Source organism: Narcine bancroftii, chromosome 6, assembly GCF_036971445.1.
Source record: "Narcine bancroftii isolate sNarBan1 chromosome 6, sNarBan1.hap1, whole genome shotgun sequence".
NCBI classification, from domain to species: domain Eukaryota; kingdom Metazoa; phylum Chordata; class Chondrichthyes; order Torpediniformes; family Narcinidae; genus Narcine; species Narcine bancroftii.
In genome coordinates, this window is record NC_091474.1 from 141,313,846 (window position 1) to 141,332,876 (window position 19,031).

A 19,031-nucleotide genomic window follows, 5' to 3' on the forward strand; every position below is an offset into this window, starting at 1 on the left:
AGAATCCTAGTAAATACAGATCTGTGATTAGCCCATTATTTGCCATATATTTAACTGATAGCAAAATAGCTTATTAAACCAAATAAGGCAAGAAGAGCAGCATTAGACCTTTGCAGAGTACTGAGCAGAAAACACACGGAAGGAAAAACTTGCCCCTTGTGACCCTTTGGGTAATGCATCACTAGTTGTCACAAACAGAAGGCAGAAGGTGGATTAGACACTCACACTCCAATCATGGGTTCAATGTAATGTATGAATTAGTGTCATGAAGATGGGAGTAAAAATACGGCGTGGTATTAAAAGAGTATAAAAAAGGTTTCGACATCTGGCAAAGAACCTTTGCTGCTGTCAGATGTCTCTCCGTTCAAATAAAGAGAAGCAGGAGGGGCTCAATGGGTGAGGCAGTACATTTTCCATGGAAAGAAATGTGCAGAAGATGTATTGTGTGAGGACCCTTTTGTTGAGACTAAGGTGGGATGGGAGGTAGCAAGTATAAAAAGTGGAAGGGAGGTGGGGGTGCAGGCTGATGGGGACCAAGTGGTAATGGATACCAAACAAATGAAAGTGAGAAGCATGTAGGGGAGGAGACCACTGGGGGGGGAGGGGATTGAGAAAGAAAAAGATCCTAGAAGGGGCTCAGAAAATGGGAACAGGTAAAGGACAGATGAAAACAGTGGAACCAGAGTGGGAAGTGGGTAATCTGAAATTGGACTATCCAGGTGAAATATATATATTTTCCCCTCTTGTATGCAAAGACAGGAAGTTGGGCCTTCAAATGGGCAATTTCAATTCCAAGTCAATACGCAAACATAGGGTGCACCTTGATGCTGATTTCCAAGAAATTCTTTCATTTGAAAATTAGAATCTTTTAAATTGTGCTGGAGTCTAAGTGTGCTCCAACCTTTTTCTCCCCCTGTGAAGTAACGCCTAATTTTTGAACATCAGTGCACGTTTATATTGTCGTACTCCAGTTCTTATTTCTTTATGTTATATTCTAATAGGTCACGACTGGTGCATTATCCAGTTGGGCGTGCCTGGAATCCTACATGGATTTGAGATAGATACTTCTTTCTTCACTGGCAATTATGCTCCTCGAATGTCAATTCAAGCAGCATGCCTAAATGCTGGTTAGTAAACTGTAATTTATCAAGCTATTAAAATACAATGGGGTGTGGCAAGATGGCGTAAGGAATAGACGTGCCTTCCAGTCCTCTCCCGACTCTTTGGTGTTGGTTTGTGTTTAAATGCCCGTTAAAATCTTTTCAAGGTTAGATATAGTTAGAGCTGTTAAACTAGTTTCCAATGGTACAATTGTTGAAAAAAGCAAGAAAAAACAGCAACAGATTGTTAAGGAATTACATTTTCCGAAGATATCAGAGCCTACTTGTTTACAAGAAGCTAGGACTCAGCGTGGAATGGATCCAGGAGGAGAAGCACAGGAATCAGCAGTGGAGCTCCGTTCTCTGCCGGTAGGGCTCTCTAAAAATGGCACCCGGCAGCCCTTAGAACAAAGGGCTAGCCAGGTGCATGTATTTCAGTCAATGCCCGCTATGAGTGCTGTCACAGAGCCTTTGACAGCTGAAACAGCTGGGAAGCTGCCAGCTGAAGGCTTGCAGTTAAAGGGACATCCACTGACTGATGTAGTGGTGGCGCTGCAAAGTGCACCACCTGTAATGAAGATTTCTACAGACTTCAATGTGTCAGAGATGCTTGAGAGAATATGGCTTGGGGATAACCCTCGCCATCAATCTCCAAATATTACTGGGGAGGTTATGGCGGGGGTTTCTACTTGAAGTCACACTGCAAGAAAAGCAGTTAAATTAAGGGAGGGAATACAAGATCTTTTGGCTATTCAGAAACAACTGGACCCTATTGTGTCTGAATCTACTTCAGTGGATAAGTTTCTTAAGAATCTTGAATCTAAGTTAACTGCTATATTGAAAGAATTTGTTAAAGCTTTAGATCAACTTGATACTAAACTTAATACCTTGGTGGATATTAATACTCAACAGATGGCTGATTATGGAGCTTTTAAGCTTAAAACGATTGAAAGACTTGATTTTTGTGACCAAGTTGAGGTACAAGATCAATTACAAGGTGTCAATAAAACAATTGAAACTTTACAAATTCAGAATAAAAATTTAATGAAAAAGGTTGATTATTTGGAGAATCAATCTAGACGGAATAACATAAAAATTGTTGGTTTACCAGAAGATATGGAAGGATCAGATCCAAGAAAATTCTTTACTGAGTGGATTCCACAAGTATTAGGACAAGATAAGTTCCCGGAAGGCTTAATACTGGAACGTGCACATAGAGCTTTGAGAAGAAAGCCTTCTTTTGGACAAAAGCCACGACCTGTTTTGGTTCATTGTTTAAATTATTATGATAGAGAGACAATTTTGCGTGTGGCCATAAGAAGTGCACAACAAAGAAGATCTCCTTTGATGGTTCAGAATTATCGTGGTTTTTTAAATCCGGATTTGAGTCAAGAAGTTATGTCTCAACGACGTGAATTTAATTCTGTGAAAGAAGTGTTGTGGAAAAAAGGTTATAAAGCAACATTTAGATATCCTGTGGTACTGAAGATTTTTCAAGATGGTTACCAATCAAAATTTTTTGATGATCCTAAGGAAGCTATGGATTTTGCTCAATCATTGCCAATTATACAATTTTAGGAAAGATGTAGTCCTCCACGGTCTCCAAAGAGAGTGGAGATACAAGATGGGAATCGAATTCCAAGGAGAAATGGAAATAATGGTGGTCGAAGTGATAAAGTTGATTAAAAAATACTAAAAAGAATTTTTTTTTCTCTTTTTGAGAAAATTTTAAATAATGATGATAGTTTATGTGAAACGTGAGTTGGGAGAGGGAGCTGGGTGGGCACTATTTTCCAGAAGTCATCAGCTACGTGTGAGTTATCTCACACCCGATATTGTGTGGGAGTTACCGCAATGAGCGGTTGACCCAGGAGGAGGTAGCAGTTGCCTCCTGCCTGTTTTTTTTTCTTATTAATTTTTGGATTGAGGAGTGAAGGTTTTTTTTTATTATTTTTAAATTTTTTAAAATAATTTTTTTTGTAGTTTTAGTAGGGGATAAGGGGAGGGAGGGTTTTTTTTTCTTTCTCTCTTTTTTTTTCCTTCTCTTTTTTTTGTGTGTTCTTTTAAGTAATGTTTAAATTTAAATTTGTTTTTTTTAATACTTACGGTTTTAATAATTTTATTAAGTATAAGAAAGTATTTGCTTGTTTAAAAAATTAAAAGTTGATGTGTTTTTTTTGTAAAGTTTATTTAGTAGATAAGGAATATTTGAAATTTAAATCTGAATGGGATGGATAAGCTTTTTATTTTTTATTTAACTTCAAGGTGAAAGGAGTGGTAATTTTGGTGTAAATTATTTTATTATCTTAGTTACAGAACGAAGGGAATAATGGTGAAAGTTATAAATTGAATTGTACAATTTTTAATAAGGCTTGAATTTTGTTTGTTGTTTATGCTCCATTTGTTGAAGATATAGTTTTTGTTTTAGATGTGTTTTTATTATTTGGATATGTGAATTTTAAAGTAATGATTGGGGATATTTAAATGTGGTATTGGGGCTTTTATTGGATAAGTATTCAAGAGCAAAAGGGAAAAATGGTGGAAGAGTACTAAAATTGAATTGTATAATGCTTAATGAGGTTTGGATTTTGTTTTAAGATGGGGTTTATGTGACTAATATGTTGATAGATGTGAAGTTAGTTGATATTTGGTGAAGGTTTATTTTTATAGAGAAAGTTTTTTTTAATCTTTTTTTTCTCATGCTACAATTCTTTTTTAAGAATTGATTATTGTTTAATGTTTTTGTTTTATTTTGTAAGTGGGTTTTTTTCTAATCTTATTAATCCTTCACTCTTTATTGTGGGGGGAGAAGGAGGGGGGGTTGGATTAATTTGAGTCGGTTTATTAATATTGTGTAATAATTATTGGGGGGGTATAGTTTGTTTAGATTACTGATGTTGTATTGTAATTTCATTATTTCATTTTTTAATTTTTTTTTAATGTAATTTTATATCTTATTCATGTTATAAAATCTTAAATAAAGTTTAAAAAAAATACAATGAATCTTCTGCAAAAGCACACCAGTTATATATCCTGTTGAGGTGTTATCTCATGCTACGTGCCATTCTGGCTGAGAAGGTTTTTTTCTCCTCACACATCTCTGCATGATTATGGGGTGTCCCCTTTCACACCCCAACCCTCCTAGGAAGCAGGTAAACTTACTCGGCATGCTGCACCAAGGGAGCCTTACCCACGGCACCCTGATTTACCTGGCTCATCGGGAACCTGGGATTTTAACGGTGATGTCACGAGTGACATATTACATACTTTCAGGGTAGTGAAATCATAGCGGGAATAAAGCACATATGTGCTCGATATTTAAAAGACTGTGGGGGGAAAAATGGACGCAGTTTAATAAGACATACGCGCTCAATGTATAAAATATCGTGGGAAAAGCTACCGCAATGGACTTCAGACTGTTTGAACTTAGGACAAACCCTCAGACCAGCTTCGCATTATTCCTTAAACAATTTATAACACATTACATTGTGTTAGGTATTAAAAGTAATCTTGTGATTATTTAAAGCACAGGTATGTCCTAACAGCCTTTTCGGCTGTGGTCTAACAGCTACGATGACTGTACAGTTATATTTCACAGTGTGACTGGCTGCACTCTGACAGCCACGCCAACTGCACAGTTATATTTTCACAGCGCGGCCAGCTGTGCTCTGACATACTGACACAAGCACGCAGCCACTAACAGTACCCGGTAATTTGAGTAGACCATTCACACTGCCACAGAGTGATTAACAAGTTCACTCGGCCGGGCTCTGACACTTGCCCCCACCAAGAGTCACAGCCTGGTTGATTTTAACTCACCCTGCCCGGTTGGGATGTTTCCCACTATGTGATTTCTGGGTACATACCTGCTAAATTACTCGGTTCTACCTACATGTACTTGGTGGTGTGAAAAGGTCTAATGTATCTCTATGGTGGTACTTTGCATCTTATAGGTCTACATCTCTTGAAATCAAGAATTCCTGCTGTGATCACTAATTTTTACAATGGATGTTACAGGATTGTGAAGAATCCTTGGATGACCAATGCATATTCTGTTTAAAGCACCAAATAACCATGGTAAAATAACAATGGTAATATTTGTGGATATTTTCATAATTACAGAATGTAATCAATCAAGCAAATATTGTTCAGAGACAACAAAAGAGATTCTGACTACAACAATTAACAGTTTTCATGCAATGCAAAATGAACCGTATGTATTGTCCATCCAAGTACTTTTTCATATTCCCTTACAACAATGGATAACACAGTGGAGCAACAAGTAGTGCTGTTCCTTCACAGCTCCTGTGAACCTGGTTCAATCTTGACTTTTGGTGCTGCCTGTGGGGAGATTGCATATTTGTATGTTTGCTCAATGATTGCATACCTTCTGTATACAAAAGATGTGCAATTTTCCAGGTTAATTAGCCACTGTGAATTGTCCCCAGTGTGTGGGTGAGTGGTAAAAACATGGCAGACCTTGATGGGAATGTGGGAACAATAAAAATGGGATTAGTATAAATGTGTGTTTAATAGTTTGTGGAGATTCTGTGAGATAAAGGGCCTTTTTTTCCTTGTTGTATGACCCAGAAGTAGTTCTGAAAGGCAAGAGTATCTCAGAGCTGCTATTTTCCATCATAATCTCCCTCACCTTGCACCTATCCATCACATGCTCTTTGCACGTTATCCACAAGCTGATAGCACATCCCAGAGCAAATGCTGAAATGATAGATGTTTCATATATCTTACTGACTAGATGCAGTTCCAGACCTTCCACCACGAGGAGAGATAATAGGAACTGCTGCTTCAGAGGAGGACCATGAAGCGATAGGAAAGGTTTGTCAAAGGTTATTTGCAATTTCCTTCTTGAAGATAACCATGAACTCTTTGACAACTTTAATTAAAATCTAGAGAAAGCTATGAAGAAGTGAAGACTATTAAAGTGCCTGGTTAACATAAAGTTGTGGGAAAGTTGATAGTAGATGCATGCAAGAGTAAAGTGCTTGACCACCATGAGAACTAAAAAAAATGCATTCTGTTACACCAACTTCCATTTATTTATGAAAACAAGACACTATGTGTAATAATGCTAACTTTCCACTGCTCTTGGTGTCGAGTTTGGCTGTAAGATCACCCAGTGGAAATCCAACTAGAAAGAAAGAAAATTGCTTTCAAACTCCTGAGATTTATATTTGTGGAACACATGTTTGCACTAAAAAGTCCAACTCATAAAATGTACTCAATATTGTCCTTTAATGAGTTGCATTGAATCACAGTTACATTAACAATTTCATGTGTTTAAGAGTACATTTTTAAATTTAGGGAAGCAAAATCAATGGGCTGGATTTGACTGTGAGTTTAATAATGTTTGTGGTTATGTAGTTGTAAGTAGGACAGCAGCTTCGAATGAGGGAGGTTCTAGAAATAAACTCTGTTATGAAATGACAAAGGAACAGCAATGGAAAATTCACCAGAAAATGGTAAATTAAAAACTAGTTTTTTAAAATAAATTATTAATAACATAATATTTCTTATTTATCTCTAACTTAAACCCCACTATGTGCAAATGTATACGTGTGATTAAATTCAAGCCATTACAGTTTAAGCTTGATGCTGAAAATGTATATTTTACAGTCCAGTTTCAAACATCTTGTTGAACTTGCGGATCTTTTTAAATCATAGTTCAGAAGTAATTATGAAGCACTTTTAAACATTATATCTTTAAGCTCACGAGCCTTTTGATGAGTTGTCTTTCAGAGAGATGTTTCTTCCTTCGAGTGATTTTGCAAACTCCCTCTTATCCTAAGTTATGGAGTCTGTTTTCCACTGATTTCTTTCTTAATCAAGAGTGAAGTGGACTTGCTTACTTTACCGCCATTTTGTTTTGCCTTCCCTTTCTTCCAGGAGTAACACACAACAGTACCTTTTGTGGTTATAGCATCTTCAACTTTTATTGAACTTGGAATGTTTAATCGCATAATGATGCTGACACATCGCTTTAATTCAACTGACCTAAAAATGTTTTGCTGCTAAATTTTATTTGTACTCAGCATCTGATGTCTCTTGTATCAGTGTCCAACCATAGTCAGTTAGCATTTATGGATTCCAGTTGCCCTGATATCACTTTCCATGTTCATCACTGACTGTACCAAGATCAGCAGGGAAGAATTCCAAGTGCGAATGCAGAAAATGAATTTTCAGTGACATGTCGCACTTTATGGTTTTGTATGCTTGAAGCATGTTAAAAACTATGATAGACCTGTAGTGCGCGTCGAATGAACCAAAGACTTGTTGATCCAAACCAAGGCTTTTATTAACTAAAAGACTGGAACATATCACAAGTAGGTTGACCAGTCCAGAATGACCTGGTCTGGCTAGGAGCATTCCTTTTAAGACCTGCCAGTAGGTGTGGCTACACTCTCAGCCAATCACAGTCATCCTACATTACCATCTGTACATATGTACATATACGCATTGGTGATAGAATCTGTACTATCACAAGACCATTACAAAAATAGGTTATATCTAAAAGAACGTACATAATAGGAACATTTTGAAGGTGATTTTCGTGATCAGCAGCTTAAAATCCATAAAACACACCCAAAAGTGTTCAGGAAGCAAAGTCTTCATTGTCCAGTGTAATTATACTGAAAGTTTTGTATTTGCATATTTTACATTAGGACTCAGGAAAAGTCTAACTAACCTTCAATCAGAATCAAAATTTATTGTCATGAACAAGTCATGAAATTCGGTGTTTTGCTAGCAGCTTCGTAGTGCAAACATTCATATTATAACCATCTCACAACATCACTCAAAAAAGGATTCTGTAGTAATGCACAAAAAGTAAAGCAGTGTCTTTGGTTCATTGATCATTCAGGAATCTGATGGAAGTGGGGAAGAAGGAGAAGATTTAACAATGTGACAATTGCCAATGTTTACCAATCTTTCTGTTACTGAAAATCAGTTATTGTAGATAGGGAAACGTAATCCTAAAGAGCGTCATTGGACATTGACAAATATCAAATTTATTTTTTTCTACCTTTCCATTCTACATATTTTCACACTTTTCTGCCATTTCTTTTTATCCAAGCTTTCTTTTTTCCTTCTTCCACTGTTTATTTCTTAAATCTTCATTAAGATTAGTCAAGAGTGTTAGTTATTGTTCTTTTCCCCTAACTTTCAGCATCATGTTCCCCCCCCCACACACACACACACACACACACACACACACACACACACACACACACGAACACACACACACACGAACACACACACACACACACACACACACACACACACACACACACACACACACACACACACACACACACACACACACAGGATGAAAACAAATGCATACAAGCTCTAACTGACAACAAATGCTTCTCGACGTCCCACCACAGCACCTTATGTACCATAGATAAATGATAGAGGAGTTCTCTTTTTAATTGGAACAGCAAAATAGAAATTTCTGCACAAATTAAAGACTTTTTTATTCTTGTACTCTATGGGAGTTTGAAGAATGACAGGCTCTTTAGAGAGCATGGCTGGGAGGATATTGAGATGTTTCATCATTAGGAGAATCTGAAACTAGGCAATATTGTCGCAAGATTAGTGATGGTCATTTAAAATCAAGGTGCATCGGAAATTTGTCTCTCAAATTGGGTGAATTCCTCGATTTTTTTTATTCCTGAAGTTATGGAGTCAAGATCTTTGGAAGTATTTACAAAGAAAGTGGATACATTTTTGTAAGATCAAGGAATTGAAGGCTACAATGAATTGTCATGAACGAGGAGATGGGACTTGGGGCAGATCAGCTACGCATGGTGGGACAGATTCGAGGAGCTAAGTAATCCACTAATGCTCCTATTTTCTTATGTTCTTTGTTCATAAACAGATTAGGATTATCATTTGAGTTTTCTTGGTTTACTATCCATGTGTAAATGCATGTCAAAATAAAATGATAGCTAGTTATCATCCACATTACTAATCATTCACCTTTTACACTTTCTGTGCTAGTTGAAATCTGAGTTCTGGACTGAGTTAGTTCCAATGACAATCCTACAACCAGGCTATGTTGACACCTGCCATCATTATTTTCCTGTTCAGCAGCAGAACCGATGGACTCACATTCGACTTAACATTTACCCAGGTAAACATTCAGTGACTTTTTAAAAATTAAACAATAAGCAAGGCAAGGATTATCCAAGCACTCCCAAGAATGCCAAAGAATAAATGAGAAGATGAGCAAAATGAGAAAGCAGCAAGTGGGTGACACTCAATTTGTGTTTGAAAAGACATGCAGCAGAGATGGACAATTTATTTTCTAAGTTGTGGTACCTTAGAGCTCACAAATGTAATTCAAATTCCTTTTCTAATGATTTGAATATAGCTCAAATTATTGAAAGGAACATATTTAATGTAAAATGTATCCAGCAATATGGTAATATTAACAATAATCTTTTCAAGCCTCTGGTCTATTAAATTCTAACAGGCATAACTGGAAAATGCAGTATATAGAAAGGAATTGAACAGAAGTTAGAATCCCTGTGTGACTTGCAAGAATGATCACTGACAGCCAACACTCTCATCTGACTTCTGAAGTAAAATATTACTTAATACTTCGCATTACATTTAGACACTCCTGCTGTTTCTTCCTTATCCACTCTGCGCATCAAGACAATATTTTACCCTTTGAAAACATGTCTTTCATTACCAGACCTCAAATATAGATAGAGGTGATCAGAATTAGCAAGTTCGCCTTCCAACAAGTACTTGTATGAACAAACTCTGAGAAACTGGAGGGACTCCACAGATTAAATAGCACCCATGAAGAGAAATGGCAGCCAGCCTGTCAGGTCATGATGGAAAGAGGGTCCCAAACTGAAGCAACAACTGAACCATTCCCTTCTCATGCTGTGTAACATGCTGAGACCCTCCAGTTTCTCAGTGTTTGCTCAAGGTCAAGAATTTGCAGTTCATGTGTTTCTCCAACTACTTGTTCGACTCTCATACCCACTATTCCATGTCACTTGCTTGCAGAAATTTTATTCTTTCGACTTTATGCACAGATCAGTTTTAATATACAATGTCTGCACAGGAAAGGCACTAATGTTTCTCCCTTGTTATGGTAGAGGGCTGTGGAGCTTGTAACGAGAAAAACAAGCTCCCGAGCTCTTGCTGAGGGGATGGCGAGATTAACATAATGAGCCTATTGGGAAATTTCTGCTGCCAGACCATTGATCACATGTCTACATTGTCATCTTGGCTTTCCCATGAAGCATGACAGATCCACAATCTGATGGTTGTCTACCTCTTAGCCATGAATTTGTGTTGTCCACTTGTTGTTAGCTCCACATCAGAAAGATGATAACAGTGACTGGACTAGGAGTTGCTGCTACATGCCATTGGCTCTCCTTAAAACTTCGGCAGCTAAAAGCAGGTTTGAGAGTGATAATGTTAAGCAACAAACTCAGGTGTGAGCCAGCTCATAGCATGACCATTCTGCAAATTTGAAAACGCAAGCTGTCACTTGGGATGGCACTTAGAAAAAAATTGCTTTCAAGTAACATAGTCTGTTTAGCCCTTCACAAGAAACATTACGTACAGCTTGTAATGATTCTATTTGCCAAGATGGCTGGCTGAGAGCATATCTGTCCATCATCATGTGATACCTATACCTGTTTCTTTTTTCTTTAGATGGTGGGATTGCTCGACTGAGAGCTTATGGCATAGGCAACATTGATTGGTTAGCAGTTTCACAGAGGCACACAATAGATTTGGTTGCAATGACCAATGGAGGTGTATGCGTGGGATTCAGCAATGCTCATTTTGGACACCCAAATCACATTATAGGTAATGTAGTTACAATGCATTTAACTTCATTCAGGAGATTTTGTTCAAGATGCTGGATGATTTAGCTTATGCAATTTAACAAGAGGTATCTTTTAAGTTTGCAGATGTATATTTGATGTTCTCATTAACTTAAGAGAAACTTTTCATAATAGAATAGCTTGTTAGCAAATTCCCAATTATTCCAGTCTAATTTACATCATCAGTTTCATGTACAGGGTGTACCTCATTAATCCAACGACATTGGAACCTGGCCATTGCCGGTCCACAGAAAATGCCGGAAAATCAGAAATTGACCCCTAAGGGAACCCCTATGTAAACATTTCAAAGGTAGAACAAAGCTTAAAACAGCAAATAATACCGTAAGGCAGCACAGTTAGTGTAGCGGTCAGGGCAGTGCCTTTACAGTGCCAGTTATTGGGACATTAGTACAAACTCCTTACAGACAGCATGGAACTTGAACTCTGGTCCCAATTGCTGGTGCTGTAAAGGTTAAATCTGCTGCCGTTAGTACAAACTCCTTACAGAGACCATGTAACTTGAACCCTGGTCCTGATTGCTGTAAAGGTTGGACCTGCCGCTGTTATTACAAACTCCTTCCAGTCAGTGTGGGGGTCAAACCCCGGTCCCGATCACTGGCTCTGTAAAGGTTGAATCTGCCGCAATCGGGACCGGCGTCTGTCGGTAAAGAGTCTGTACTAACGGCGGGAGATTCAAAACATGCCAGACAATGGGAGTTGCTGGATTGCAGAGTGCCAGATAAGAGAGGTATAACCTGTACATCAGTTGCTGCACTTTGTACTGTCCAGATGAGTGAATTTAATAACTAACAGAAGTTGGCAATTTGGGCTACAGTCCTAAAGTAACAATTTTGTCAGCAAAACAGGAGTTTTGCATTAAGTTTAATTTTCTAAAATAAGTTGTATGATTTAATTCAACTAATTGCCAGTAGAAGAATTAATACTATCAACAACAGTGCATGGTTTTATTAAAAGAAGCAATATCCAGTGTTTGTTATGGACATATTTTAAAGTCACTAACATTTAATCTTGTAGACACAACAATTTCTTTGTGAGATGGACATCTCATTGAAATTCTGGGTGACATATTTGATACAGGTTAACAATAGACGTATATTTTTCATATTCTGCTCTTCCTAAATGCAAATTAAATGAACCTTTAGTTTATTTTTTTTAAACTACTGATACTGGAAATTGGAAATGAAATATAAAATGCAGGGATACTCAGCTGGTTAGATATAATCAGAGGAGGGAGAACTGAAGTTAGTCTTTCAGGTTGTTCATCATTCACATGAACCCTTCTGATGATTGACAGGAAACATTAGCTGTTTCTCCCTCCACAGATGCAGCTTAGTCACTGTGCATTTTCTGCATTTTCTGTTTTTCTTTTAAATATTCCATCTTCTTACTTTGAATTCTTTTTATGGTGGTAATATTGCTAACATTTTAAAACTTGTATCTGAAGGTGTTGGAAGATCCAAGGTCATGTCTGATGGGTGGGAAACTGCCCGGAGACTGGATAGACCAGCAGTATTGAAGGTAAGAAGCCAACAGCTTATCCATTGATTGTCCATTCACCAGCCTATACTATTTTCCATATACACTTATTTTTCCAACCTATTGTTTCTAAATATGATATTGATTGACCTTGGATCTTTTGTATTTTGCTTTTCAGACAGATGACCAGGGAATTTTACAGGTACCTGGATGTGAATGGGCTGTTTTTAAGCTTGGACATCCTGGCATAATAACACACATTGAGATTGATACAAGCCACTTCAAAGGTATAATGAGAAAACAGAAATTAAATCAATGTTTCAGGCCAGAGCCCTTCATCAGAGATGACAAAATTTGACCATTCGCCCGGACAAAAAAATTGGTTGGGGAAGGAGCACAGGCTAGAAGGTGATAGGTAGATATAGGTGGGAGTGGAAGACAGGCTCACACCCCCACCTCCACCTTCCAATTGCTTCCATGGATGCTGTGTGACCTGCTGAATTCCTCCAATACTTTAGTTCTCCAGCATCTGCAGACTCCTTGTTTACCTGAAGATGTGTAGTGTGTGTACTGGTCTTATTCTGATTTATCTGAAAATCCATATTATTTTGTTGAATGAAAGATAGATGGTGGTCTGGTCACTATGAAGGACCTGTTTTCACTTCTTCATAATAACGTCATGGCATCTTTTTAAAGATTTATATGAAAAGGCATTTATGACCTCAGTTCATCATATCCTCTGAGCATATCTTCAGAAGAGCTCAGGATACAATTCTGTGAGGATATTTGGTCAAGTTTCCAGCATCCTTTTTAAAAAAAAACTTTATTTAATATTTTCAAAACAAAAAACTTTTACAAAATCCATAATATAAAAATGAAAACTTCAACTATTCACCCCCTTCCCTCTATCCTCAACAGATCCCACAAGGGAAGCATTAAAAAAAATACATACAGCAGTTTATGATATTACTAAATTCATACATTTCAAATAAGGTGACCACATCTTAACAAAAAAAATCATAATAATCATGCAAATTATATGTTATTTCTTCCATATAAATACAAGACCTCTGTACTGACAATAACCACAACAGCAGTGTGAGTATAAGACAACTTTAATAAACTAATTTTTTCACTAAGAGGTCTTGTCTCTCTGCAAGACGAACCTGGAAGGCTAAACTGTAACTCTGGACTCCCTTATATACAAGGTCACCGGGATGACCCCTGGTGACCTAGTAGAGTAATTACATATCACCACATTCACCCCCACTTAAAAATTTGTTATCCCCGCACCCCCCCCACCCCCGTCCTCGGTTCCTTGTTTGTAAGTTCATAAGTCCAAAATTTTTCATGGCTTCCATTGCCTTCTGGACCTCCTTGGTAGTGGTATAGGGGTGGGGAGGGCGGTCTGCTTTTCGGCCTTTCTTGGTGGAGGTGTGGGAGTGGGAAGTACTGGTTGGTCATGTGGCCGTGTGGGCTGGGGATCCTCTTGTATGGGACTAGGTTCTCCCACCGAGTCCAGGGTGGTGATATTTTGTGGGGCAGGCGTACCCAGGGCCCTGATTTCCGTGGTGGGTGGTATAGTCCTCTGGGGTGATTCGATGGACGACTGATCTGGTGACTGCTGCTGCACTCCTTGTTGATCTGTAGACATCTGTGTTTCCTCCACGTTGTTCACACATCCGGCCGGCACGTGATCCCTGGTGGCCACCGAGTCTTCTCTTCCATCTGGGACTGTGACGAAGGCGTACTGAGGGTTCGCGTGCCTCAACTCCACTTGATCCACCAGCGGGTCTCCTTTGTGGGGTCTGCAGTGCTTCTGGAGGAGAACAGGTCCCGGTGTCATCATCCATTTAGGCAGCACTGTGCCCGTCGTGGCTTTCCTTGTGAAAGAAAAGATAGGATCATGTGGGGTCATGTTAGTGGCAGTACACAACAAAGAACGTATAGCGTGTAATGCTTCTGGCAACACTTCTTGCCAACTAGTAACAGGCAAGTCTTTTGCTTTTAAAGTCAAGAGGACTGTTTTCCAGATAGTGGCATTTTCTCTTTCGACTTGTCCATTCCCCCTAGGATTGTAACTTGTAGTGTGGCTGGTAGCAATCCCTCTCTCGTGCAGGTACTGCTGTCTTTCTGCACTCATGAATGCAGCACCCCTGTCTGTGTGTATGTAGTTCGGGTACCCAAATATGCTGAAGATGGTTTGGAGGCATTTTATAACAGTGGGTGCTGATCCATCGGAACATGGGATTGCGAAGGGGAAACGGGAATATTTATCTATTACGTTTAGGAAATAGACATTTCTATTATTGGACAGGAATGGGCCTTTAAAATCGAGGCTGAGGCACTCAAAAGGTTTGGTAGCTTTTATCAGGGTGGCTTTGTCTGGCTGGTAAAATTGCGGTTTGCATTCTGTACAGGTGGGGCAGCTCTTGTTCACTCACCTCACTTCCTATACTGAAAATGGGAGGCTTTGGGTTTTAATGAAGTGAAACAGTCTAGTGACTCCCGGGTGGCCCAGCTCACTGAGCAAGCTCTGCAACTGGGACGTGTGGTTAAGGATGGCACAAGTGCCTCTGGACAGCACGTCCAGGGGCTCGTTGAGTCTCCCGGGGCGGTATAGAATGTCGTAGTTAAATGTAGACAATTCTATCCGCCAGCGCAGGAATTTGTCGTTCTTAATTCTCCCCGTTCTGGTTATCGAACATAAAAGCCACAGACTGTTGGTCCGTGACGAGGGTGAAATGTTTGCAAGCCAGATAATGTCGCCAGTGCCTTACTGCTTCCACAATGGCTAGGGCCTCCTTCTCTACTGCTGAGTGTCTTACTTCTGACCCCTGTAGGGTTTGTGAGAAAAAGGCCACCAGTCATCCGTCTTGGTTTAGGGTGGCTGCCAGAGCCACATCGGATGCATCCGTTTCTACTTGAAACAGGATCGATTCATCTATGGACCATATGGTAGCTTTAGCGATATGGTCCCTAATGTCACTGAATGCTCTGGTGGCTGCTGGGCACAGTGGGAAAACTGAGGCCTTTATAAGTGGGTGGGCCCTGTCGGAGTAGTTGGGGACCCATTGGACGTAGTAAGCGAACAGCCCCAAACACCTTTTTAGTGCTTTCAGCATGTGTGGCACTGGGAGGTCTAGGAGAGGGTGCATATGGGCTGGGTCTGGTCTGTCCCCATTCTGCACTATGTAGCCCAGGATCCCAGGATTGGCAACTTCCTGGCACTTAAGACGCATTTGACCCTGTTGTACGTTAGGTTCCTTTCCTTGGCTGCGTGGAAGAAGCGTTTTAAATGCGTGTCATGATCCTGCTGAGTGTGGCCACAGATTGTCACGCTGTCTAAGTAGGAAAACACCGCTTTCAAGTTGGAACTCATCTACGATTTGGTCCATTTCTCTCTGAAACAGGGACACTCCATTGATGACACCGAAGGGAAGTCGCAGAAACTGATATAGCCTGCCATCTGCCTCAAATGCCGTGTAAATGCGATCGCTGTTTCTAATGGGCAGTTGGTGGTATGCTGCCTTCAGGTCTATGGTGGAAAACACCTTATACCATGCAATGTTGTTGACCATGTCTGCTATGCGTGGCAGGGGGTAGGCATCTAGTTGTGTAAATATGTTGATTGTCTGGCTGTAATCCACTACCATGCGCAGTTTTTCTCCTGACTTTACTACAACCACCTGGGCTCTCCAGGGGCTGGTGCTCTGCTCTATGATGCCCTCCTGTAGTAGCCTGCGGACCTCTGTCCTAATGAAGGCTCTATCCCTTGGGCTGTACCTCCTGCTCTTTGTGGCTATTGGTGTGCATTCTGGGGTCAGGTGTGTGAACAGCGGAGGGGGTTCTATGTTCAGGACAGACAGGCTGCAGTGTTGTTTCTTCGTAAGGCGTAGTGGGGGGATGAGGCCCGTTGTGCACTATTGTAATGCTTTCTAACTGGCACTTAAAATCTAACCCCAATAGTACTGGGGCACAGAGGTGAGGGAGTACTATTAATTTGAACCCTTTGTATTTTGTGCCCTGGATTTCTAGCGTAACCCTGCAAAACTGTTTTACCTCAGCCGCAAGGCTGCTGTCTGCTAACAGGATCTGGTGCTCACTCGGGCATGTGGGGAGGGCAAGGCAGTTGACTAACCCCTGGTCAATAAAACTTTCAGTGCTTCCACTATCTATTAAGCAATTTACCCTCACATCATTAATTTTGATGCACACAGTGGCGTCAGATAAATTGTGTGGACTTGTCTGATTCATGCGTAGGGAAGCAAGTCTGGCATGTCCTTCCATCCAATAGTACTTGGCGTCATATTCATCTCCTGAAGATTGTGTCTTCTGCTCTGTAGCATTTGTCCAAAATGGCCGTCTGCACATGGCATTCTTCTTCTTCTGTTTGTCTGTGGAGAAAGAAGAGCTTTCTCGCCTCTCATTAGCATGAGAATGGGCCTTGGCACTTCTGCAGACTTTTGCATAATGCGCACATTTTCTTTTTTTTTCTTTTTTTTAATTTTTCACACTATGAACCATATTGACCAAAATACACATAAACATTTCCCTCTTGAAAATACACAGTGTCATTTTCTCCCTTTTTACCCCCTCCCTTCCCTCCCTTCCCTCCCTCCTTCACCTCTCCTCCCCAACCATGCCCACATTTTCCACAGTTGGAGCAGACATTTTCTCTGGCAGGGCAGAGGGCTCTGGGTGCTTTCTTTGTCCACAGGAAAAGTACTTGGGACCCTCAAGGTGCTGCTGCTGCTGTGAATTCCTGTGAGGCAGCGTACTTTTCTTTTCATGGGGCTAGAGAGTCCAGCAGTGTGATATTTGTCCAAGCCCCAGGGTCTTGTGGGTACTCCTCAAATTCTTTCCTGGTGCTTTCTAAAGCTTCTGCAATAGTCTCTGCCTCATCTAGCCCCACCATTCCTTTCTCCAGCAATCGATGTCTCATCTCAGTGGACCATATGCCCGCAACAATTCTGTCCCAAATAAGGTCCTCCGCATACTCCTGAGCTGATACTGCTTTAAAGTTGCAGCCTCTCGCCAGGTCTTTCAGAGAGAGAATAAAGTCTCTGGCAGACTCCCCTACTTGTTGCAACCTGGTCATGAGTCTGTACCGGGAGTGGAGTTCACTATGCCCCTTACTGTAATGCCACTGTAAAATGCTCATTGCCTCTTGGTAGGACCTGGCATCCTGTATAAGGGAGTAAGGGTGGTCTCCCAGCTGGGCTAACAGCAGCATTAATAGCTCTTTATCCGATGCCTCAGCACCCTCCATGTAATTCAGAAAGCATCTCTGCCAGTGGCCGGTGCGCGCTGGCTCCGGAATTTCTGGGATCGAGCTCCAGCCTGTCTGGTGGCAGCACATGGCTAAGTCGCAGTCTCTGGTCCCTTAGGTGTAGCAAGGGTGAACCCTGGGGTACTGGGAGCTGCTGCTGGGGGAGTGATGGTAGCGGTGTCTGCTTTCCCTGGCTCTGGAGTAGTTGGGAATTCTGCACATACGTGGCGATCGGGAGCACGACTTGTGGAGATCCTTCCACCCGCACTTGTAGTGGCCCCTTTCTGATCGGACTGGGGTTTAGGGTCAGCAGCACCTGTACCAGTGAACCCATGGGCAGGCAGGGCTCTTGGCCATTTCTTACCTCCCCTATCGTACTTCTGTGGTCTTCCCTGCATTCCACCATGATTCCAGTACAGTGATTCCTCTCCGTCTCTGTCCTTGGAAGCATGTGCATGCTAGTCATTGCCGGATTCCATGCCTCAGGAAGAGTCTCCAGGTGGTCAGGAATGCATGTTGGAGCAGAAGCAGCTTCCTTCCTAGTAGCTATCATATTAGTTTATTAAATTGTACTGACAATAACTACACCAGCAGTGCGAGTATAAGACAGCTTTAATAAACTAATATGTTCACTAAGAGGTCTTGTCTCTCTGCAATACAAACCTGGAAGGCTAGACTGTAGCTCTGGACTGCTTTATATACAAGGTCACCGGGATGACCCCTGGTGACCTAGTGGTGTAATTACATATCACCACAACCTCAACTCATTATGCCAATGATTTACTTTTATCTCAACTTCGTCTTTCCAAGAAATCGCAACACATTTACATGCTACCGCCAATGCTAAATGTAAAAATGCTGTCTGAAACTTATCTAACCCCAAATTCATAAATAGAGCAGTATAACCCAACAAAAAGATTTGGGGATCTAACAAGAATTGAATTTTAAACAAATTTTGAAGAAATTCCCTAATTTTATATCAAAATTATCACAAAGCCAAACGGAATGTAAAAATGTTCCTACACATAATCCACATCTAAAACACGACTTTGAATTACTATATCCATATTTTCTCAATTTCTCAGGGTTTAAATATAACTGATGCAAAAAATTATAATTAATCATACTATATCTTACATTAAACAATTTATTTACATCACCTCCTAGTCAGCCTGATTAATATCACAAATTAAATCATTTTTCCATTTAATCCTGGATTTATCTAAATTTATTTTATCCATAGTGTCTTGCAACAATGCATATATCTCTGAAATAAAACCCTTATCTGAA

The 19,031-nt window shown here is 40.2% G+C and overlaps 1 protein-coding gene across 4 annotated transcripts in view; it reads left to right on the forward strand.

Annotated features, from left to right (window-relative positions):
• allc (allantoicase) overlaps positions 1 to 19,031 on the forward strand; it is a 59,369-nt gene that overhangs the window by 5,259 nt on the left and 35,079 nt on the right. For all 4 annotated transcript variants that reach the window (XM_069886204.1, XM_069886205.1, XM_069886206.1 and 1 more), the window contains 6 exons: positions 1,002 to 1,127; positions 5,857 to 5,936; positions 9,120 to 9,252; positions 10,800 to 10,955; positions 12,438 to 12,511; positions 12,648 to 12,756. In XM_069886204.1, the coding sequence (XP_069742305.1) occupies positions 1,002 to 1,127; positions 5,857 to 5,936; positions 9,120 to 9,252; positions 10,800 to 10,955; positions 12,438 to 12,511; positions 12,648 to 12,756 (678 nt within the window). The remainder of the gene's footprint in view (positions 1 to 1,001; positions 1,128 to 5,856; positions 5,937 to 9,119; positions 9,253 to 10,799; positions 10,956 to 12,437; positions 12,512 to 12,647; positions 12,757 to 19,031) is intronic.